We start from the raw sequence: 26,126 nt of genomic DNA on the forward strand, positions 1-26,126 counted from the left end.
AGCCTGCAATAAAAATGTCAGAGAAGGAACACTTAAGATAGAAGAGCAGCTGATTCACTTTGTTATAAAGCAGAGACTAACACACCATTGTAAAGCAATTATACTCCAATAAAGATGTTAAAAAAATTTTTTAAAAACAAAATCCTGTAAAAAAAAAATATTTAAAAAAAATAAATAAATACAAGACTTTGCAAAACGGCACACACACAAAAAAAAGAAATGTGAGAGATCAAGGGGAAAGAATATAGTTCCTATATTTGCAGGGAGACCACAGGCTATTTAAGGAGAGGAGATCTTAGGAGGAGCAGAGCTGATGCAGGACCCCTACTGGGCAACCTCTTCTCCTGAAAGGCTTTCTGAGCTTACCAACCCATGCTCAGTGCTCGGTGAATACCACCACATTCTACTTGTACATTGGCTTGCAGATTTTCAGTTTTTCATAATCAGTTTTCATTAGATCCTTTTGGAAATCTGTGAGGCCAATACAGCAGGAGTTGTTATCTTACTTTTACAGGTGAATAAACTGAGGACCTCAAAGGTGACATAATGTGCTCAAGTTGCCATTAAGTATCAGAGTCAGGTATAACCAAGGCATCATTTCCTACATTCTCCTGGGGAAATGGAGGTGAGCAGAATAGTAGCCAGACCTATTCAGAACAAGATGAGAGAAAAGGCTTAGAAAGTCAACAGGCTATTTGGAATATGACAGGATAAAGCATAAAGGAATTAATGTGTTGTCGACAGTTATGCTAATTGTTTTTTCATCCATTCAATCAACACCTTTATTTTACTTGAAGCATATAGACCACTATATTACATACACAGGGGAATACAGTGATGTTAACATATGGCTCCTACCAAGAAGGGTATGTATATGTTTCAGAAGTAGATTGAAATTCTACAGGAGGGCCAATCTGTGTTTTGGGACCCTAGAAAATCGTTTGAGAGGCTTGAAGCTCCCGGCTGTAAGGAAGATTCATGGTGACTGTATAAGAGAAACTGTGAGACACAAGTTACAAGTTGAAAGAGATCTTCTATTTCTTTGAATAGATTTTGGTTGGTTCTTGAGTTCTTTTTTCCCTTGAAATAAAAAAATAAAAGTAAACACTTTTCTTTGGCCTTGTGTATACTGCTCATTCATGTTATGCTTATCTCTGGAGGCAGATGTCATTTGGACCTTGAGTATGAAGGTAACACAGTAGCATGACAAAGCAGTGATTTTAAAGGTATACGCGTCCCCAACTAGTTGGTGGAACTTCTTCCAGATCAATCTGGGCAGTCTGTCTCCCAAATGTATTTACCTGAGAGGAAATAAGCCTATCATTTATTTAAGCCTGTTTTCTTTTGTATTTTTATTTTATACACAGCCAAACCTAATCCTAACAGACTCACTGATATGGCACTGTAACACCATGATACCTTACCTCTCCTTTCCTCATCTTCCCAGTTTACTTACATCTCAGTTTTTTATTAACTCAGTACCAGCATTTACATTATCATTAGTATAGAAATACTGAAAGAAAATACACTTCATTTTCCATGGCACACCACAGATTGGGGGGTTTGTTCACTTCCTTTCTGGCCACACTAATGCTTCAGCACAGAATTGCCCTTTGACCAGCTCTAATTATGGTGTTCTGTAAAAGAACCCTAGCTTCAGTGCCTAAAAATGATTTAGTCAGATTGTAGGCTTACCAGTGGGAATGAGTGGTGCCCAAAGTAAAAAAAGCAAACAACAGAACTTTAAGAATTTAAACTTTGTCACAGCCCATGTGCCAGCCATGGTCTCTCTCCCTACACTTAAGACTGCCCACTCATTGAAAATGAATTTGTCATAAAGTATGTTTGGGGACTTCCCTGGTGGTGCAGTGGACTCTACGCTCCCAATGCAGAGGGCCTGTGTTCGATCCCTGGTCAGGGAACTAGATCCCACATGCATGCTGCAACTAAGAGTGTACATGCCACAACTAAGGAGCCCTCCTGCCACAACTAAGACGTGGTGCAACCAAATAAATAAATTAAATTAATATTTAAAAACATAAGTAAATAAAGTATGTTTGAGGGTAATATACTGGTTTTTATAAGAACAACAGTCTTTTATACTCAAAACTTCTTAGAAGACTGTCAAAATAAATCATGATGTATCAAAATAGCACAATAAGAAAATATTGAAAATATTGCAGAATATTTAAGGACTCGAAAGAGAGTTTCATGCATTGAAGTGAAAAAAAAGAAAATCATAAAACAAAAAAATTTACTTAAAAATGGAAGAATATACTGCTAACCATTAATGATGTTTTATATCTGAATTACAGGTTATAGTTAATTTATGTTTCCTTATTTATGTTATTTTATGGTTTCTAATTTTTTTACAGTGTAATTATTTGAAATCAGGAGAATCTGTTATCACAGAAAACTAGGGGGAAATTATGAAGAGAGTCTTCAAGGCTGACATAATCACTTTAGGCTCCCTGGCAAAACAAGAGAAAAGGCTGAAACACTGCTCCTGTGATTTTGTGTAATAATTAGAAAATTCCAAGAGAAAACATTTAAATATCTCGAAACAAAAGCAATTAGGATCTTAAACACCAGGATGGAAATGCTCAATTAACTTAAAAAAAAAAACCTTCCCCATTGAATCTAATGTTGTGAGAACAAATGTAACATTTATTGTGTGCCTGGACTTTAGAAGACATAATGCAGCATCCCGAATTATAAAAACAGTATTAATTCAAACTAATTTGCATAAGTACATGTGGGAAACATCAGCTGAAAGACACTGAGAAGGAAAAAACACAAACCATGTGTTAGATTGAATGGCAATATTTCCAGTTCTAAGGAGTCATTTGCACAGTCTGCCACAAATATCCATAATAATATAATTCCCACATATTTACTAAATTCCTACCGTGTGGAAAGCATTATGCTAGTCCCTGTGGAAAATGCAAAGCCACCTCTCCTCTGCCCTAAAGACACTTATAATCCAGTAGGGGAAATGAACACAACTAATCATATGCAAAGCTGTCTGGGAAGTGATAAGAGAGAAGTGTAAGTAGTGTTTTCTAGGAGTTAGGAGAAGAGAGGAACAGACTCTGTTTATTAATAATCTGAGATAGGAAATGAACTTCTCAAAAACAACGTTGGCTGATGATTTCAAATTGGAAATTGCTCAACAAAGTTAGTGTGGAAAACAAGATGATGTAAATTTCCCAAAAGACTTGGGAAGTGGGAACAGAAATGAACAAAATGAGACTCAATTTGAAAAGGGGGGGGGGCGGGGTAGGGAGAGCAGAGAAGACATATAGACATCTGAAAACGAATCACTCGAAAGCATGAAGTATCCAGTGGGCAGAAACCTAGCCCTAGCATATGGGCTAGTGGATCCCACATTAGCTGCAACTCAATGTTACAACACAAAGGCTTAGTCAGAGTGTTCAGTAGGGTGAAGGAGATAAAGGGGCCTCCACAAACAGAGCATGAAAAGGTTTATTCTAGTGAAATCACAGCTAGAAAAGAACATTCCATTAAAAAGATAATAACCACCTGGAAGGCATCCGAAAAAGCATTAAAGGTCTTTACTGAATTAAGAACAGGGAAAAAAAGAAAACCCAACTCCTCACTTAAATACCGATACCACTTAAGTAAAAACAGAGAGTCAGTATAGTGGAAAGGAAAAGTTGAAAAAGACAGAATTATATGAGGAAGAAAGGAAGCTAGCCATGGCATTATGCCTTCCAGCTAAAATAATGATAAACCATGTATCACAACATGGTTAATTCAGGAACCACAGCTTTATTAATCATTGACTAAATGGGACTGCCACTGAGTCAATCAAATTAAGGCCAGAACAAACCAAACCTACTTCACTCTTGCTTATTAAACTGCCTTTTAAGACACAAACGTACTAGGATCAACTTAAATAGAGTTTTGATTCAAAGTCAGGAAGATACCTGAAACAAAGCATGGATTAAGCTGTCTTTTAACCGTGGCGTCTAAGAGTATCTGGAATAGTTTTGGGCTGGTAAGTAGCTATTTATTTGAGAGCACCTCAATGCTAATTTCTCCGTGGGTCACTCCAATTCACTGTTGTATGGCCACAGGCTTTTAGCCCTGGAGAACTTTCTAACAAAGGTGTTGGTTGGGTGTAACTTGATGTCTTTGGCCAAGGAAGTGGAGGGAGCTCAAACAATCTATCTTCTTTATTAAGCAGCTGGCAAAAAGCATAATATGCCTGTTCCAATAATTACAGTTTAGAGCTAGAAGATGCTAAGCAAACATTTTTTTCTTCTCTCTTTGCTCTGTCATCTACTCCTCTTCTCTATACTATACTTCTTTATTGCAAATTTATATTAGCTTAAACGTCCATATATTATTTAGGGAGAACAAGTTAAACTGATACTTGAGGTTTAAACATCTTTATGGTCATGCCATAATGGCCAGTTTAAAATTATCTTTGATTCACTCACTCCAAACAATACGTTGTATACCTAAACACTGTAGGTTTTTTTTTTTTTTTTGCGGTACGCGGGCCTCTCACTGTTGTGGCCTCTCCCGTTGCGGAGCACAGGCTCTGGACGCGCAGGCTCAGCGGCCATGGCTCATGGGCCCAGCCGCTTCGCGGCATGTGGAATCTTCCCGGACCGGGGCACGAACCCGTGTCCCCTGCATCGGCAGGTGGACTCTCAACCACTGCGCCACCAGGGAAGTTTTTATATCTTCTAAAAGTAAGTTAATCATAAACAACATTCAATGAAATATTCTTTATACTCAGGCTGATACCTGAGTTCATCCCTTCATCAGCAAAGGAGAGAGATTTATAAGCCAAACTTTATGTGGTGTCCAAGTTTGAGAAGGATAAATAAATCTGAAGCCCCTCCACATACTAGTTTTCCCCTCTGACCACCAGAACTAGGACTCTGAACCACTAAATAAATTCCAGAGCATCAGCGTAATTCTACCTGAAGCGGAAATGAGCAGCTCTTTGAGTCCTGGATGTCCCAAATATCATCCAAGGTCAACTCAGTTTGGGCTATTAAATTCTTCTCCATATTTTAGAAGAACCTGAAGTACCATCCTAGTTTCTGCTTCTGCTGTTTGCTTCTGCTTCTTTTATTCTTTTTTCTAGTTGCTCATGTCTGAACCTTTGATTCTACCTCCTTCTCTGGGGCACCTCAACATCAGACCTCCAGAACATGCCCAGTTGTGTCCATATCAAACAAAAAAGGCATACATTCATTCTCAACACAATACTAAGAAACTGTGCACAAAGGTAAATCAGACAAGATTATATTTTCTGAGGAACTGTCCAAGGTCGGTCTCCTGGGTCATCTAATCTACTGTTAGCTGTGAGATATAAGATTACGTGGCTCATATACTTCAGGCTCCAAAGTGAATTTATTAATGTTCTCCAGATATTCAGACATCAGGAGAGAGGAAAGAGAGTCAATGCATATGAATGCAAGGTGTTTTTGACACCATAGCCTGGAATATACAAACAGAAGAGGTCCCCTTGGAGGCACAGAAAGATTCCTGGGAGGTTTGCTCTGCTAATGTAACTTTTAAAAATAAACACTACAGAAAGTCTTTTTCACTTCAGTCAATTCCTTTTCCTCTGAGGAGGCACAGATCTTTACTAATATAATCTTTATTTACCAGCTGCTCCATCCATTTTCCAAATTCAAGCCTGTTGAGATATAATACCAGGGAGAAAAATACTGAGGAAACTTCTGTAATCAGTTAATAGTCAGTGTTTTCTTGGAGCCAGTATGAAATTCACCATCTGTAAATGCTAGAGAAAGGTATAAAAATAAAGTTATCAAACCATCAGTCAATGCTACTAGGAAGCTTGGTAATTGTCATATTAGAAATGACAAGAAAGTAATAATACCAGAGCAGAAAACAAACTCTCCTCTGAAAACCAGAAGGGGAGCTTCTGTCTTCTCAATCCTGAAAGGTTGCTCTGTCTTCCTTTCTTTGATTTACAGGCAAGAGTCACTGTGCCTGTAAGATTTTGTCAGTGAGAATTATGCTATAATCTTCTATCTATAGATCTGGATAATTAAAATATGAGTAAGAGTTTATCTTTGTTATCAGTAAGGCCTCCTTTCACTCACATTGATAAAAAGCAGTGCTTAGCAGAGAAAAACCCTACTCTACTCTACTAATAAGTTGAGCCATAGGAAACTGTCAACATTCAACCATTTTTCACCTACAAAATTAGAAATTTCCTGGAGTTCAACCCAATAGGTGAAAGCAATTTTTTCTACATATCTTTAGTTTAAAAAGACAGACTTTTCTAGGGGGCTTCCCTGGTGGCGCAGTGGTTGAGAGTCCACCTGCCGATGCAGGGAACACGGGTTCGTGCCCTGGTCCGGGAAGATCCCACATGCCGCGGAGCGGCTGGGTCCGTGAGCCATGGCCGCTGGGCCTGCGCGTCCGGAGCCTGTGCTCCGCAACGGGAGAGGCCACATCAGTGAGAGGCCCGCGTACCGCAGAAAAAAAAAAAAAAGGACAGACTTTTCTAAATTCTGATATGAAAACTTTCCCTCTCTCTGATAACTCCCAAATGCTTTTTCCAAAACCTGAAATCCCTGAAGTCTTCTTCCTACTTTCCCATCTGGTGGTGGGCCCTCTTAGTGGTCATTGGGATATCGTTTGTGAATGGTGTGGATTTTAGGCACATCTTTCTTTCTAGCATGTTGCAAGAACATTGTCTGTCATAAGTAGCCCAGGACTACCAAAACAAAACCAAAAGGCCATATGCCTTGTGTGCTTTGAACTGAATGGAGCAGTTTGCCAGAGACTCTGAATCTGGAGGAGGAAAAGGAAAAACTGAAAGGGAAGAAAGTTTGAAATATGTACAGTATTTGTAATATTATGTACATATTAAAATATACACACTATTATTACAGGGGTGTAGTACTGACCTCTCTCAGATCGACTTGAATGATTAGAGATGACAGCATTGGTATTAAGCAGAAACAGAAGAAATGATTGTAATCTCTGTACATATAATGCTCATTTGGTGGTAGTAACATAGCTGAAGTTTATCATGTTAAGAGGGGTCTATGTGTTTTAATATTAGATTTATTTTTATTCAGGTATGGCAAGGCCAACAGATCCAGAGATCACTGCCATTGAAAAACTAGCTTGTTACACTCACAGGTCACAAGAAATGAAGACATTGCCATGTTATGGGGGGGCCACATAGGGAAGCACTAGGGTCAGACAGGAGGCAGAGGGAGAGGGGGAAATATGGGGACACACCTTTACTGTGATTTCCACAGGAAGGAACAGGCAAGACAGGGTAAGCAGGCTTAGAATTAGCCAGTCTGAATAATTTCAGTGGGTTCCAGGGCATAGGGACTGTCCCTAGTTGTCTGGTACCTGGTCCTGAGATGATTAGGGCAGATGGATAGTGACTGGGAGTGTGAGAGCCCAAGGGATGTGGGCTCTGGATTGATTGATTTGCCATCAGAAAGTGTTCTGATGAGCAAGTTGTTTATTATCTCTGAGAGCTGGCTAATTCTGGAGGGGTAGCCCCTCCAGGTCAGAAAGGCCCCAGATTTCAAAGCATCAGAATACAAAAATAAAAGACATTGTTAATCCATTACAATAGACTAATAGTCTAATAGACCCCCTAGGTGTCAAGTCGTGGGTTCCTATCACAGTTCTGTCAGCAATTATCTGTGTAACAGGTCACTTCTCTAGCCTTTAATTCTTCCACTAGTGAATTAAACATTATTTGACTAGATAAATCTTAAATATATTAGGTATATATTTAGCATTCTTTGAGTTATGATCACATGACAAAAGGAGACACCTTATTATATTCAGCAAGATAACTCTTATTCAGGACAAGAATTTGGTAAATTCAGTCTGATATAGGAAAATTAGGTTTGAGTATGCCTGGTTTTTTTAGGCAATCTCTAAAGCAGACAAGTTGTTACTGCCACATGCAGTCTAAAAAACTGCAACTTAAAAGCCAGAATGCCTGCTTATGCCTCAAGGCTTCTAACCACACTGACCTTGGCTGCTGGAATTTGTAAGCACTGCCAGGTCCAGGACCTCCTTCAGAAGCGCTCTCTCATTTTTACTGATTGCTGACGTAAAGAAACAGCAACTGCTTTTTACCTTCCTCTTATTCAGCTTTCATATAGCAACAAGGATATGGAGAGCTCACCATATAGCTGGTAACCAATAAATTTATGCATAACTATTGGTAACCAGCCCAGCAATAAAGTGTCTTAAAGAAAAATACAAATGTAGACTTGAAATTGTAAGATGAAAACTGGATTGTTGTTCTCAGCCATATGGGAGAGTACCACTATATTTCTGTATCATGCCTGAAAGACATATTTCTCAAAATTCTGCCTTGGTGCCTCTGCCATGTTAACCTGGGTATGTGATCCTTATGAAACATAGAAACTTCTGGTATTTCTAATATTTAAGTAATAATCCTTTACTTTTCCTGCACCTAAATAGAAAACCCTCTGATTAGATGTTATTCCACATCTTTATGTTTTGGTTGTATATAAGCACATTTTTTAAATGGAAAAATTCCAGTGGGGTGTGTGTGCATGTGTGTTTGTCTGTGTGTGTACGTGTTTGTGTGTTTCTGGGATGGGGGATCAGGTCATAAAACAGTATATAAAGTATGATCATATCTTCATAAGAATAAAAAGATATATTTTAAAGGTCTGGAAAAATGTATAGTCAATTGTAAGCAGAATTCATCTTTCAGTGATGAAATTATGGTGATTTTAATTTTCTTCTTTATGTTTTTGTGTTTTCTGAATTACTTGCAATGAATATACATATATTCCTTTTATAATGGAAGAAAATTAAGTTACTTCTATTTTGCAAAACAAATATTCCTACATCCTTAGAGAATTTTTTTGTGAAGACATTATTCTTTTAATTTATTTTTTTTTGCATTACGCGGGCCTCTCACTGTTGTGGCCTCTCCCGTTGTGGAGCACAGGCTCTGGACGCGCAGGCCCAGCGGCCATGGCTCACGGGCCCAGCCGCTCCGCGCCATGTGGGATCTTCCCAGACCAGGGCACGAACCCGTGTCCCCTGCATCGGCAGGCGGACTCTCAACCACTGCGCCACCAGAGAAGCCCAGTGAAGACATTATTGAACATTACAAAACTTAGGTCAAATGTCAAATGGTCACTCTCATGTAGATTTACAGATCTGTAGATTTACAGATCACTATACAGGCTGTTTTCCCCACTTTATCTGGGACCTTCACTCCATAATTGTTAAAATCTTTGGCTTATAGATAATATTTAAGGCCAAAAAAACCCAGCCACTATGGTGGAGACTGTAAGTAAAGATTGTTCCTGGTCATACCTCAGTAGCCCTATATTCTTAAGGCCACAGGAGGTGAACTAAAAAGAGAGAATTTCAGTATTAAAAAGAATCCAAATAGTTCATCAGCCACTGCCAAGGTCTCAGTTCAAACAATTTCTCAGCCCTCAGGTCCTCAGAGTTTACTCTGGTAGGCAACTGAGTATGACGGTTGTATTTCAAAGGTTTCCCTGCTTGATTAGGATACCATAGTAATGAGGTCATGGTCTCAAGAACACTCCTTATACCAAATAGCTTTACGTAAGGAGCAACTGTTTTGCAGCCACAGACTGTGCCAGTATAGTCAGCCAGGTTGAACCAGGTTGAACCTTGCAAATGCAAGGTTCACAAACAGGGGAACCTGGGGAGGAGCGTGTGGCTAAAGCAACAAAAATCTATAACTACCCTTTCCAGAGTAGCTTAAGTTTGCTCCTGTGACAACAGGTCAATAACAACTTTACAGAGAAATACTAGGATTTCTAAAGTGGGACTAGAGTTATAGATAAATCATTTTAAGATGTCTTTTAAGTAAACCTCCTGGTTCAGAGCTATGGGGAAGCTCATGTGACCCAGCGACCTATATCATCTGATATCAAAGGGGCCAAATAACTCTGTGAGCTTGATGCTTTGATGTCCATCCCATCTTAAAAGTCCTAGAATATTAAGATGGTATGTAAAATGTGAAAAGTTGGGTAAAAGACCAGACTAAGATCCTCAATAAGTAACTGAAGTGGCAGCCCCTCAATGTCTTTGTGCTCATTCCTGCTTGTTATCTACGTCAGACTTTATGGTTCTCACTTATTTCCATGAGTTATTACAAGAGAAAACATAGGAGAAACTAATTTAAGTTGGGTGAAACTTTTGCAAGGAGCCGTATTAAAAAATTAACATTGTCTTTATAGAAGCACTAATTAAATTGTTCTCATTGCCTACAACACAGTAAACTCCCAAAGTCTGTATTTTAACCGCCAAGCATGTCAGTAGTAGATATCACAAATATTTTATCAAATATGCTTAGGGTTGAAATTACTTTCATTAATTAATTACACTTTGAAATCATCAGTCAAAAATTCATGTTAAGGGCTAAAACATTCTCAAATACACTAATCCCCATCATTCTCCTTCAAGTGAGTATTAGCCCTGTTCCAAAACCAAATCATCTGAATGGCCATAAAAGAATGTAGTTTGATAGGTAGAGCTAAGGCTACAATGCAGATGTAATGATTCATAGACCATGGTTCTAAGTCTTAGCTAGTCAGTATTTTTATAGGTTCTAAGATTAAAGATTCATAGACCATGGTTCTAAGTCTTATCTAGTCAGTATTTTTATAGGTTCTAAGATTAAAGGTCATATATCTTCCCTGAGATATGTCAACCGTAGCGTGATTTTACCAGATGGAATTAGAGGTAAATGACCGGTGTGTCGATAATTAAACTCTAGTTCTCTGCCAGTAAACTCAATTTATGTCATGTAGTGTCATGGCGGAATAAGATCGTTACCTACAAAGTAAAAATGTAAATGTTTTTGTTGGAATTGTTTGGATAATACACTAGCTCTCCAGATTAAGTAAAATGTCTGATGAGATTATAACAAATGGGAAAGAAAAGGAATGCAATATTTGACAATCATCCTTCAATTATTCATTTGTCATCAAAATATGTAAAATGGTGACATATCTTTGTTTTTTATTTTAAAAACACATAAGATCTAGCCTCAAGTTTTTAAGTGCACAATACCATATTGTTAACTATAAGCACAATGTTGTATGGATTCCTAGAGATTTTATATCTTGCATAGCTGTAAACGTATCTGTTGAACAGCAGCTCCCCAATACCCCCACCTCCTGGCCCCGGCAACCACCATTTGACTTTCCGCATCTATGAGTTTGACTATTTAGATGCCTTGTATAAGAGGAAATGCAGTATTTGTCCTTCTGTGACTGGCTTCTTTCACTTAGCATAATGTCCCCAAGGTTTGAGATATTTGCACTCCTGTATTTATTGCAGCATTTTTCAGAATAGTCAAGAAATGGAAGCAACCTAGAAGTCCACTGACAGATAAACAGATAAAGAAAGTGTGCTATATACATACAATGGAATATCATTCAGCCTTAAAAAAGACATATCTCTATTTTTAACTTTAACTTCTTATTATGAAAAACTTCAAACCACAGAGCATGATGAATCCCCACGCTTCTGGGACTCCGATTCAAAAATCATCAATTCATAGCCAACTCTGTTTCATCTCTCCCCTTCTCCTGGACTGGAAGCAAACCTCAGGTGTCATATGATTTCATCCACTAATATATCATATGTATCCCTAAAAAGTAAGGACTGTTTTATATACATTACCGTAATACCATTATAATATCTAAAATATGAGGTAACAATCTTTCAATATCATTAAATATCTTGGAAGTTTCACATTTCCAATTCCTTACAAATATAAAAAAATGTTCTACAGTTGTTTCTTTGAATAGGAATCCAGTAAGACCCACCTTGCAATTGATTGCTCTATCTCTCAAGTCTCTGTTAGTTTACCAGTTCCCCCTCTATCTTTCTTCTTCCTCTTTGAAACTTAATTGTTGAAGAAATATGGCATTTGTCCTGATGTCTGGATGTTGTCATTGTATCCACTGGTGGCATTTAACATGTTCCTCTAAATTTCATACTACTAAAATTGGTAGTTGGATCTAAAAGCTTGAGCAGAATCAGGGTCAATTTTTCTTCTAGGCTACTTCATAGATGTGGTAATATTCTTCCATCAGGGCACAAAATGTCCAATATCATCTATTTTTGTGATATTACAGTCATTGATGATTATTACCTGTTAGAATTTGCATAATGATATTATGCTCAAATAACCTATTAGAATTTGCATAATGATTTTTTACTTCTACCATTTCTTCATTTTTTTAGCTGGAATTCCTTTAGAAAAAGAGTATCTCCTCTATTAATACTTGGCTAAACAATGCTACAAATTTGATAAGAAAGACAGGATAAAGAATTTATTTCTTCCTTTACTGATTAGTTTATTTACCAGCTTACCTTAATTATCACAAGTTAAGGGTCTTTGTTTTTTAAGTATTAAAATTTATTTTAAAGGATTTTATACTGGTGAGCACCTGTATGGTAAAAAGTTGGGACTTTTTTTTAGAAAGCCAATGTATGAAGTTGTCACTTTGTACACTGTACACTTTAGTCCTCCTAAGTAAATGCGTTTCAAATTAATAAAAGACAACCAAAGAGAAAATATAGAGATGTGCCAGGTGTGACAGGTAGAACTTTTCACTACTAAAGGATTGGTAAAGTCTAAGGGGCTGAACCTGCAATAAAACTAAAGGCATCTTTCTGGAGGCTTAAATGTTGAAAAGGCAGGAGACTACTCATCTACCCAGGACAGGAATTATGATTTTTTCCTACCTGTTTATTTTTTTTTCTTCCAGTTTTATTGAGATACAGTTGACATACATCACTGTATAAGTTTAAGGTGTACAGCATAATGATTTGACCTACACACGTCATCAAACGATCGTCACAGTAAGTTTAGTGAACATCCATCTTCTCATATAGATACCAAATTTTAAAAATAGAAAAGAATTATTTTCCTTGTGATGAGAACTCTTAGGATTTACTCTCTTAACTCTCAAAAATAACATAGAGGTGTTCATTATATTTATCACATTGTACATTGCATCCCTAGTACTTATTTATCTTATAACTGGGAGTTCGCACCTTTTGACTGCCTTCCTTCAACTCCTCCTCCCCTCTGTCTCTAGTAACCACAAATCTGATCTCCTTCTCTATGAGTGCGTTTGTTTGCTTGCTTGTTTTTGAAGTATAATCGACCTACCACACTACGTTAGCTCCTGTTACATAACAAATTGACTCAGTATTTCTATACAATTCAAAATGATCACCATGATAATCTAGTTATGATCTGTCACTACACTATATTCCCCACACTGTGCATTTCATACCCATGTCTCATCATTCTGCAACTGGAAGTTGGTACCTCTTAATCTCGCTGCCATATTTCTTTCCTCCACCCACCCCTTCCCCTCTAGCAACCACCTGTTTGTTATCTATAACTCTGTTTCTGTTTTGTTAGGTTTGTTCATTTGTTTTGTTTTTTAGATTCCACATATAAGTGATATCATACAGTATTTGTCTTTCTCTGTCTGACATTTCACTGAGCATAATACCCTCTAGGTCCATCCAAGTTGTTGTAAATAGCAAGATTTCATTCTTTTTTAATGGCTGAGTAATCATCCATTGTATATATACCATGTCTTCATTCGTCTATTGATAGGCACTTGGGTTGCTTCATATCTTGACTATTGTAAATAACACTGCAGTGAACATAGGGGTGCATATCTTTTCTAATTAGTGGTTTTGTTTTCTTTGGAGAAATACCCAGGAGTGGAATTGCTGGATCATATGGTAGTTCTATTTTTAAGATTTTGAAGACTCTCCGTACCGTTTTCCAAAGTAGCTGCATCAATTTAACATCCCCACCAACAGTGCACAAAGGTCCCCTTCTCTCCACATCCTCACCAACATTCGTTACTTGTTGTCTTTTTGCTAACAGCCATTCTGACAGGCAAGAGGTGACATCTCATTGTGGATTTTATTTACATTTCCCTGATGATTAACGCTCTTGAGCATCTTTCCGTGCGCCTTTTGGCCATCTGTACATCTTCTTTGAAAAAATGTCTATACAGATGCTCTGAACATTTTTTAATTGGGTTATTTGTGTTTTTGTTTTTCACTGTTGAATTGTATGAGTTCTTTGAATATTTTGGTATTGACCCCTTATCGGATGTATCATTTGCAACTATCTTCTATTCAACAGGTTGCCTTTTCGTTTTGTTGATAGTTCCCTTTGCTGTGCAGAAGCTTTGTAGTTTGATGTAGTCCCATTGGTTTATTTTTGCTTCAGTTTCCCTTGCCTGAGGAGATATATCCCCCAAAATATTACTAAGACCTATGTCAAAGAGCTTACTGCCTATGTTTTCTTCCAGAAGTTTTCTGGTTTCAGGTCTTACAGTTAAGTCTTTAATCCATTTTGAATTTATGTTTATGTATGCTGTGACGGAGTAGTACACCTTAATTCTTTTGCATGTAGCTCTCCAAAATCAGGAGGTGGGTCTAACCCAGGCTCCTTTCAAATTATTGCTTCTGCCCTGGGTCCCGGAGTGTGTAAGCATCTGTATGTACCCTTTAAGAGTGGAGTCTCTACTTCCCACAGCGCTTTGACTCTCTGGAAAGTATGCCCTGCTGGCTTTCAAAGCCAAATGTTCTGGGGGCTTATCTTCCCAGTGCAGGATCCCCAGGCTTGGGAGCCTGATGTGGGGCTTGGATCCCTTGCTCCTTGAGAAGGACTTCTGCAACTGTAATTTTCCTCCCCATTGTGGGTCACCTACCCAGGGGTATTAAGTGTACCATCTCTCCATCCTCCCATCCATCTCGCTGTGGTTCTTTCTTTATATCATTAGTTGTAGAAGATCTTCTTTGCTAGTCTTCTGTCTTTCTCATCAATAATTACTGTGTAAATAGTTGTAATTTTGGTGTGCCCATGGGAGGAGGTGAGCTCAGGGTCTTCTTACTCTACCATCTTGGCCACTCTTCCCTTACATGTTTACCTTGAACATAAAAAGTGAAGAGATTCCATCGTCAAAGTAAGGAAGTCTCTGGGTGGCCAGTGCTGATTCCAGGGGCCCCTTCTTCCTTCCTGATACGCTGGAGGTGTCTTGAAAAGAGCGTGCTACTCAGAACCCTCTTGTTTGCCATGCAGCCAGGCTCATGGCTGCATATGGTTCTAGTGGGTCAGAGAGGAGAACATTTTTCCATCTATATCTGAGAGGGGATGAAACTAAAGTAGAGGCTGACCATGCTGCGGCTTGCTGAGCTTCTTCAGTGCCTCGCCACTGCTCTTGGGATAAACCCCATCTGTATAACTTGCTAATCAAGGCCACTATTACCTGGTCTACCCTAACTATTCTAACTAGCATCCACTGTATTTCTTTCACAGCCTCCCCACTAGAGTGCCTATGGTCTAGAAGAAAGACAATCAAATTTACTACTCTTCTCTGATCATACTTGAAACTCTTTTCCATGTCTGTTCATGATGTTCCAGTTTCCTATTTATGGACTCTTCTACCAAACACCATCTCTGACTCCTCCACTCTTGAGCCACAATTAATACGCCTTCTGTGGTGGGTAGAAGGATGGCCCCCAAAGATACCTACATCCTAATCCCTGGAACCAGTGAATGGGTTGCTTTACATGGCAAGGTGGAATTAAGGTTACAGATGGAATTAAGTTTGCTGATCAGCTGATTTTAAAATAGAGAGATTATATTGGATTATCTGCATGGGTTCAATGTAATCACAAGTCCTTAAAAGTAGAAGAAGGAAGCAGAAGGGTATGTCAGAGTGATGTGATGTGGGAAGGATCCAGCTCATCATTGCTGGTTTTGAAGAGGGAGAAAGGAGACCATGAGCCAAAGAATGCAGGCAACCTCTTGAAGATGGAAAATTCTGCAAGAAAACAGATTTTCCCCTGCACCCTTCAGAAGGGGACACAGACTTGCCGACACCTTGATTTTAGCCCATGAGAAGTGTTGGACTTCTAACCTAGAGAAATTAAGATAAGCTACTAAATTTGTGGGGATTTGCTGCAGCAGTCGTGGAAGACCAACGCACCATTCCTTTTGCTCACATGGCACTTTTTAGCTGCATAGCTGGAGGCAGCAAATGTAGTGCATCAGAGTAAGATTCCACCTGGACGCAAATTTCTGCTTTGCTACTTCTAAGCTGTATGATCTTGGGCAATTAAAGGCACTTCTCTGAACCTCACTTCACATCAGATCATCTGCTTACACCTTTCCATTGCACAGAGCTCCAGTCCTTTGAGGTATTTCTCACAATTATAATTAAATAATCAGCTGGGTGCTTAATTAAATGTCTATTTCTCCCTTGAGATAGTGGTTTCCCCAAGGGAAGGAGCGCTAACTATCTTGTTACTATCTTGTATCCCTAGCACAGAGCTCCAGGGCTAAGCAAAAACAGGCATGTAAAAATATTGGCCAATTAAATGGATTTGATTAAACGTATCACCCTGGGTGTGATGTAGACAATACTGTCCAGTAAAATATCACTACATTCAGAAGGTAAAAATACATTCACTGTACCAGTATAATTCAGGGATTCAGGGAGCCATGACTCAAGAGATTCCATAATCTCCTCTTTTCAAACCCCATTTTTAAAGTTATTCTATTTTGTCCCCTCCCTCCTTACTTTGCTTTCCTAACAAGGAGGTGTTTTCACTGTTAGGTGTACCTAGAACAGATGGAAAGTTTCATAGCTATAGGTAGGGCCTCCCCAGGTATCTCCGCCCTGGTAGAGTCCCCATGAGGCCAGGGTCTGATACTCATATTTATAGGTAAAAAATATAAATTTACTGTGATAAGCTCTAGGGGACTGATTCAGCTCAATCAGCTAAAAGACCATTTGTTAATTTACAATGAGGGGTATTCCAGGAGCAAAAACAAAATTTATTTGCACTGGATCATACCTTCTTTATCCAGCAGGAAAATTTAATAGGAAAATTTTTTTTAAGTTTTAGAAAATAGACATGTACTATAAACCTAACAATTTATAAATACAAAGCATATATACCGAGTACTCTTATAAGCGAGTAATACTCATAAAAGAATGATTCAGACTTCCATTTCAATGCATCCAGAATTGGTATTTGCTGTTCAGTGATCATTATAAATGGTTAATAGATCATATATGTAATTGTCTTGCCTCCAGACCATAGAAAAAAAGAAGAATCTTTTAAAATTTATAACAATGCCAACTTTAACACTTCACATCTTGTTTCTAAATCTTAAAAACTTTTTTTCATCCAATAAATACTTACACTTCAGGCATTCTCTAGAAATGGATCCCTGCAGAGCTCTTGAAGTAAGCCCTGTAAAGACCACTAGTATGTGAAAGGAAGTCTATAAACAAGCTAGTGATTCATTACTCTAAGTTACTGATATTCAAGCCTTGAGCTGAGCCGAACCTCCAAGAAGCCACACATTTGTCCCAGAGAAATCTGAGTCCCTATAGAAACAGAGGGCCCTCAGCTGCTATGAAGTTTGTTTATAAGGAATAGTTATGTGAAGAATGTGTCAGCATCCTTTCTAAAATAAACTGGAAGACGCTGTATCTTATACTGTTCACTATCCCTGTACTATCACAAAGGTCTGAATTATCAATCAATGAAATAAGAGTCTTCCTCAGCCTTAAGCTTTATTAATGATTAGCAGAGAATTCAAAACAATAATGCAAGCAGCACCAATATCTATGAGGCCCCATACGTCAGATGCAGCTCTTAGAATACTCATTTCTGCACCTGAGTTCATTTGGTTTCAGAGTTATGCTATCTAACTGGGTATCAGTCAAGCACAGGGAAATCACTGAGTTGGGGTCTCTTGAATTTATATGCCTCATTAATCATATAGACCTGTTCTGGCTACATAATTAAATCCTATTCTTCAGCAAAGCAGCAGGAGCACATAATTCCATAAATTTCAGATTTACTTACAAGACTCAAACTAGATAAACCAGGTACACCCTTCTAAAAGGACTCCTGTTCCATAAGTCAATGTTTGCACAAGTTCAGGTCAATCTTCCCTCCAGCAACCCTGAGGACAGGAAACTAGTTACAGACCCACTGTTAAATCTTTTCTTCCCTATGCCTATATAAGGATCCTCAGGTAAACTATTGAAAGAATTTAGCAATAGAAAAAATAGCTCTCTCTCTTAAAAAGAGTTCAAATAAATAAACAAATATCGATAAATAAAATAGAACTATTAATTCAAAAAAGATGTGCTTACTTTTAATTGACAATGGGAATTATATAACTCAATATAGCTCTCCTTTTTTGGCTTTAGCTGCTACAGTATCGTGCCTTAAATAAGTACATAATCTTGAAACTATTTATATCCAAGCTTTTATATATAATTACCTTCAATCTCATATACCACATGATTTTTTTCCTATAGAAGTGAATCTTCTACCTCCTACACTTTTGGTAGGAATGTAAATTGGTGCATCCACTATGGAAAACAGTATGGAGTTTCCTTAAAAAACTAAAAATAGAACTACCATATGATACAGCAATCTCATTCCTGGGTATATATCTGGAAAACCAAAACTCTAATTCAAGAAGATACATGCACCCCAATGTTCACAGCAGCAGTATTTACAATAGCTGATGAGCCATCAACAGATGACTGGCTTAAGAAGATGTGAGATATAGATACATAATGGAATATTACTCATCCATAAAAAAGAATGAAATATTGCCATTTTCAGCAACATGGATAGACCTAGAGAATATTACACTGAGTTAAGTAAGTCAGGCAGAGAAAGACAAATACTGTATGATATCACTTATATGTGGAATCTAAAAATAATACAAATGAAACTATATTCAAAACAGAAACAGATTCACAGACATAGAAAACAAATTTATGGTTACCCAAGGGGAAAGGGAGGGGGGAGAGATTAAATTAGGAGTATGGGATTAACAGATACAAACTACTATACATAAAATAGAAAAGCAACAAAGATTTACTGTATAGCACAGGGAATTATATTCAATATCTTCTAATACCCTATAATGGAAAATAATCTAAAAAACACATATATATACATGTATATATAAAACGAAATCACTTTGCTATATACCTGAAACTAACACAATATTGTAAATCAACTATACTTCAATAGAAAAAGGAAAAAGAAATGCATCTTCTATTTTAAGCAACCTCAAACAATTTTTGGAATAAATATATTCTAAATAGCTAAAAGTTGTATATTTATCTAGAATAAAATTTATAGTTAGCTTCCTATTTCTGAGAGCAATATTGCTTCTCTTCCACATCTGCCTCTTCACCCCCTTACACTTTCTTTTCACAAACTACCACTGATAAACATCATAGTCAAAGGTCATGGAACTTACTTCCTACTACTGGGTACTTTCCTTCCCTACCACCTTTCCCAAGGCGAAAGCTCTGAGTTAACTGCATCACCCTCATCCCACAAACCCAGGGGCCTTAATCAACTGTTGTCTGTTCACTCTGAAGTTCCAAGGTTCCTGGATGCGGGAGGGTTTGAGGAAACAGAAATTCTCATCCATGAGATTTGAATAACTACTCATGGGGTAATGGCAGGATCACCATATTGAGAGGAGGAATAAGGAGTGAAGGCTATTAGGAGAAGAAACAGTGGAATAGGGCCTGTATTTTATGATTAGGCAAAGAGATTAAAAGGATAGGCTCAGATTATTGAGAAGGGAAAAAAAGACCAAGATTCAACCAAGCGTATAACTGTCTTTTTCTTGTATTTAGGTAGTTCAAGCATATTAGAATTCTAAAATATTAATATTAAAAGGACTTTAGAAATCATTTTATCTAGCCTCTTTATTCACAACCATTTAAGATCAAATTGGGAAGGGGAAAGACTGACTATAGTGGCAAAGCAAGTCTTCTTTTCCTTCCCTCTCTAAATCTCTTATTCTTCTTTTTTTTTAATTCTTTCTTTGCCTTACAGATTTTTGAGGTCAAATATTTTATATTTTCTTTAATAGCTTTAAATGTTTTAGTCATAATTAAGAAAGCTTTTTCCATTTCTAGTTGATAGAGGAATTCACTTTCTCTGGTACATATATAGGGTTTTAATTTTCATTTTTAAAATATGCAGATATCTGATCAATCAGTGGAATTTATTCTGATGTATAGTTTGAGGCTAGAATCTAAATTTTATCTTTTTTCAATATTTCTCCAGTTGTTGAAAAATGTCTCTTTCTCCCAGTGATTTAATATACATACATTGTCCTACATACTTGGGTCTAATTTTTAGTTTTCTATGTGTTCCCTTGGAATGTCAGGCAGTCCATTCATACACAGTCCACATTGTTTTAATTAGAGGCAATACAGTATGTTTTAATATCTATTACTTCTAGTCTCCTTACTTTCCATTGCCCTTTTTCTCCTGTGTTTTTTCCCTCCATAGTAATTTGAGCTTCATTAATATTTTTCATATAAACTTTAGATTCAGTTTATCTAATTCTGTCTTTTTAAAAATTGGTATTTTTATTGGGGTTGTATATTATCTTGGATAGAATTAGCATCTTGATGATGTTTATTCTTTCTTTTTAAGAATATGGAATAGCTTTCCATGTGTTCAAATATAATGTACGTTTCATAAATATTTTAAGGCTTTCTCTATAACTTTTTCACATTTGTTAACTTTATACTTTCCTCTCCCATTTTTTAGTTATGTTATCTCTGTTTACTCAGAACATTTAACATTTACATTCTGATCTTCCACCTTTACTCTCATCTTTATTTTACTCTTAGACATAATTAAATATATGCAACGATGCTCACTAGAAGGCCTTTGTTATTATCTCTTGATTGAATGAAGACTGTTCTCTGGCAGATTCCTGAGGAAAAGCCTGTGAGTGCAATATTCCGAGTTCTTACATGGTTAAAATGGATTTGTCTATAGCTGTAAACACTGAAGGACTGCGTATAAAACCCCTGGCTCACACATTTCCCCCCTGAATGTCTTGAAAATATTACCCTACTTTTCTCTAACATTGTATGCTATTGTTGACAATTTTCAGTCTGAGTTTTGAGTGTCTGATTTCTGGTTGTCTTTTCCATCCTCAGTTACTTGTTTAATTATATTGGGTTCATTTTTCAGTATTGTGTTACAATTTTCCTTTGTATTATGGCTTTTTCTCAAGGCAAGGCAATTATCATTATCTTACACAACTCTTCCATTTTCCTTTCCCTTCTTTATTTTTTTATACAAGAAAATTGTGTTCCTCATCTCATTTAGAGCAGGATAAGAGGTGATTTAGTATCAAAGTAAAAAGTTGCACAATTTTCCATTATTACTACATGGTAGGACTTCACCTCCCTTACAACTTGATTTTCTCTCCCTGGGACTCTCCCTTTGTTATCAAATCAACCCTCTGGCTGATTGTCCATTACCTATTTTCAATTATTCTTGTCAGTGCTATCTTCAGTATGAGAAATGATGAGAAATTGAACACTTTTCCCTTGGAGAATATTACTTGGCCTTATCTTACTAGCTGAGCTCTACATATCCAATATCAATAACCTCAGTTTCTTCCCACATTCCCTAAGTTTTAAAGAAAAATTAGAATGCTGTAAATAAATGTGGTACCAGATGCACTCCAGCAAATGATAGCTCTTGGAATAGCATCTGAAATGACAATATGTACTCACTTGGAATTCAGAAATGAAAATGTCCCAGTGCCTTCCTTGCTTCATTACTGAAGGGAATCGGCCTTATACCACAGCAATCGCCTGTTCCCACCAGCTGACAATGAAATGAATACTCTTTAGGAGCTGAGATGATTGTGGCATTAAACTTAGCAGTCTCTCCATGATCCCACAAGACTGCTACTGAATCTAAACTAAATCAGTTTTGAGAAGAGTCTGTACAGAACTTGTTCATCGTTTAAAATCTGGAGGGGAAATGTGAGTAAAATCAAATGAGTTAGGAAAGAGATTATCAGCTAAGAGATAGCTCAGGGATCTGTTCTAGGTCAGGCAGAGGGAATAGGACAGAAGCAGCCAGATAGCGTGAGAAGAGTTGACATTATCCGCAAAAGCCCAAGAGATTGTTTTATTATTGTCATCAGTTGCAATGATGATGATAATAGTAGTGATCTGGTGTTCAGTGAACACAAAACACTGCAATAGCAACGGCACTGACTACAGAAAGAAAAGCATGATACAGCTTCCCTGGCTGCTACGCTTGGCATCTAAATTACCCAGACTATGACCCAGAGCAGGGACACTTAGGGAATAGAGCAGATGCCTGAGATAGGGCAAGCATCTGACACAGCATGACATCGGATAGAGATTGATAGATTGGTCTTAGTCCTTTAATCTCCTGTTGGAAGGGTAATAAGTGACAGTTTAGTCCTAAGGGTATTAGGAGGTTAAGGAGCAAGGGGCGGGTGGTGAGGAACATATTAATATCTCTGGGTAAAACTTTCTGAATGTACCTCATTTAAGATTCACAACAATGCAATCAGTTAGATACTATGGTTTCTATTCTACATAGGAAGTAACCGAGGTTTGAAGAAGTTAAAACCGTCCCAGCTTCAGGCAGAGAGAGAGAAGAACGCAGGCTTGAGGCCCAGCGAGGCAGAGCTGCAATGTTCTGTATTGAGAGCCTGGAGACGACACTGGACAAGGAGAGGAAATGGAAGATGCTCGAGGATGTGATCTCCTCCCTACAGAACGTCCTCATCTACATGGTCCTGCTGGGAGTCACTTGCTTTATCCAAAAGAAATTGGACAGCATCTAAAGACTGGGCATTCTATTTGGATACGTGATATGAAGAACCTGATAACAGTTTCTACTTCTATCTGCAAATGAGACTCTATGACGTCCACAGCTAAAATAGAAAACTATTTGTAAAGTGTGAAAAAACCTTCTGGTCATAGTGCGCCTTGCGTCCATTATATTCAGCCTCCACGAATGGTGATATAAACCTTTCCTCCTTCACAGCTCCCTCCCAGAGGTGCAGGTCCGGTCCCTATTCTTTTGTCTCTGTTTTTTCTTTTCTCTTTTGCCCTACCCAGGTACATGGGGAGTTTCTTGCCTTTTGGGAGGTCTGAGGTCTTCTGCCAGTGTTCAGTAGGTGTTCTGTAGGAGTTGTTCCATGTGTAGATGTATTTCTGATGTATTTGTGGGGAGGAAGGTGATCTCCGCATCTTACTCTTCTGCCATCTTGAAGCTCCTCCTTGTTTATTTTTAATAATATTTTTTCCTTAAAGTTTTCTTTGCATGATGCTAATCTAAGTGTACCAATTTTCATTTAGTTAGAAATATCTTTTTCCATTCTTTGACTTTAAAATTTTCTTTATATGATACTAATATAAGTATACCAGCTTTTTTTTGGGGGGGGTTAGGAATATCTTTTTCTATTCTTTGGTTTTCAGAATTTCTGGATCATGTGTTTTAGATGTGTGTCTTATCCACAAGATATAACTGACTTGTGTATTTGTGTGTGTGTGTGTTGTTAAAACCATTCTGAGAAAAAGAAAATAACTGACCCAACATGCCAGTTTTTCAACTGGAGCATTTATTCCATTTATGTCAATAATGGATATTGATATATTTAAATTCACTTCTGCAGTTTTGTTTTTGCTTTAAATGGTGCTTTTTTCTCCTCTCTTGCTTTTTAAAAAAACCTTATTATGTTTTTTATTCCATCTCCTTTTCACTATAAGTTTGGAAATATATACCACATTCCTATTCTTAGAGTAGTTACCTTGAACTTTCTATCATGAGCACTTAGCTTCTTAAAGTCTGAAATCGGCGAATATCCTTATCATCTTCCCAAACAATGCAAAGATCTTAGAACTCCAAACACATCTGAACTATCTGATATTGTTGTTGAGTATTTTAGTTCTTTGTGGTTTTCCTTTTATCCCACAATACAGTGGTGGTGGTGTTATCTTCTAGTCAATGTTTGTTAAGCAAATTCTTTGTTCCTTATGTCTTTGTTTATGTCAGATCATTCTTCTGAGATTACTCTTTTTCCGAAGTATAACTTTTAAAATTCCTTTAGTAAGGACTATTTGAGGACATTCTTTTACTCAGTTATAATTTTCTTACACAATTTTTTCTTGTACATTTATCAAAGTCAAAAAAGTAACACAGATATGAGACCACTGTCTAATCTGTAGATCTTACTCAACCTTTGCCTTTAATCCCAATAATGTCCATTATGTGCTCTTGTTCTCCTTTAAGTTGGAACTATTCTCGAGTCTTTTATTGTTTTTCACAAGCTTGCCATTTTTGAACAAAATAGGCCAGTTAGCCTAAAGAATGACTCTCAATTTGGGTTTGTCCAGTGGTTTCTCATAGTTAGATTCAGGTTATCACCTTTGGCAGCAATGATACAGAATTGACATTGTATTCTCCCTCCATCCTATCAGCAGACATATGGCTTTGCTCTGTCTCACACTGGTTATGTTAACTTTGATTACTTGATTAAGGTGGTGTTTGCCATGTTTCTCCACTGTAAATTTATCATTTTCCCTTAGCAAATAAGTACTGGTTTGTCAGTAAATTCTTACCTTTTATGATTTAGTAAACTATTTTTATTTCTTAGCACTTCAAAGGGAACTTGTAAAGTTTCAATTAAAAAATTTTTTTTTCTCAAATGGCAGAATGAAAGCTTGACCTATTTGGAAAATAACTGCAAAGCAGAAAAAGAAATATATTTAAGAATTGGAATTGAAATTTGCGAAATTCATATCTAGTTTCCTTAAAATATCAAAGTTATTAGTAAGATTTTAATAAGGAATTTTGAAAGAATGGGAGACTATTCAAACAGGATCTTTCAGAAGATAAAATGCTCATCAATGATCTCAACCTATATAAAAACTGTGCAGAATTAAAAAGTTAGGAACATAGATAAAGGGATATCTCTTGCCTGTAAAATTTTATTCAATATGTAATTTTACTTTGTTTTTATTACAATAAATCTTGTCCTAAATTTTCCTTTTAGGTAATTATAATTATTTTCCTAGGATAAAAAGTTGAGTACTTGTTTAATTTATCTTCTATATTTTTAATCACATTAAAAATATTTTTGGGGCTTCTTTGGTGGCGCAGTGGTTGAGAGTCCACCTGCCGATGCAGGGGACACGGGATCGTGCCCCGGTCCGGGAAGATCCCACATGCCATGGAGCAGCTAGGCCTGTGAGCCACGGCTGCTGAGCTTGTGCGTCCGGAGCCTGTGCTCCACAACGGGAGAGGCCACGGCAGTGAGAGGCCCGCGTACCGCAAAAAAAAAATTTTTTTTAACTACTAAATTCATTGTTGTTTTTTTTTTTTTTTTTTTTTTTTTTGCGGTACATGGGCCTCTCACTGTTGTGGCCTCTCCCATTGCGGAGCACAGGCTCCGGACACGCAGGCTCAGCGGCCATGGCTCACGGGCCCAGCCACTCCGCGGCATGTGGGATCTTCCCGGACCGGGGCACAAACCCGGGTCCCCTGCATCGGCAGGCGGACTCTCAACCACTGCGCCACCAGGGAAGCCCCTAAATTCATTTTGATTAATGCTTTGGCCTCATTCCATAGAGTTTCAATTTATACAAAGGTTAATATTTTATCACTTCAGAAACATTCTATTGCTGTTTTCTTGATTTAATATTGTTTTAATCTTTATTGATTTCTTGGCCCAGTTGTTACTTTATAGAATACTTTTTAAAAAGTATGAATATGTCAGTTTTCCTTATTTAAATTTACTTTTTTCTAGTTTTATTGAACAGTGATCTGAAAACATATACTTCAAATTTCTGCATTTTGAATTTATATAAACTTTCTTTTTTTCTGTTATACAGGCAATTTTGATATTTGTATATAATAACAAATTTGTATACAATAACAGTATACACCTCACAGAGTTTATATGAGGATTAAATGCTTAAGAGATACAGTTAAAACATGTACATAAAATCAGTACTATAGAAATGTTAGCTATTACTACTATATTCACTTTAAATTCCATTTGAAACTTACATTCATTTTTTTTTTGTTTTCCTTATTCAACCTTTTATTTTTAATGTTTTTGTTTCAGTGTTATGTCATAGTAATACAAATTATTGTATTTTATTCTTTATTTATATACAATACACTATTTTTGG

At 37.2% G+C, this 26,126-nt stretch overlaps 1 protein-coding gene across 1 annotated transcript; it reads left to right on the forward strand.

Annotated features, from left to right (window-relative positions):
* Positions 1-22,618: 22,618 nt before the first annotated feature.
* Positions 22,619-22,771, forward strand: LOC136128588 (mitochondrial import receptor subunit TOM5 homolog). Its single transcript, XM_065884405.1, has one exon. The coding sequence runs from the start codon at positions 22,619-22,621 to the stop codon at positions 22,769-22,771; it is 153 nt and encodes a 50-aa protein (XP_065740477.1).
* The last annotated feature ends 3,355 nt before the right edge of the window (positions 22,772-26,126 follow it).

This window comes from Phocoena phocoena, chromosome 9 (genome assembly GCF_963924675.1).
Source record: "Phocoena phocoena chromosome 9, mPhoPho1.1, whole genome shotgun sequence".
Taxonomy (NCBI): Eukaryota; Metazoa; Chordata; class Mammalia; order Artiodactyla; family Phocoenidae; genus Phocoena; species Phocoena phocoena.

What these genes read in the sequence shown, in the direction of transcription:
- LOC136128588 (XM_065884405.1), top strand. Translation starts at nt 22,619, where the DNA reads ATGTTCTGTATTGAGAGCCTGGAGACGACACTGGACAAGGAGAGGAAA.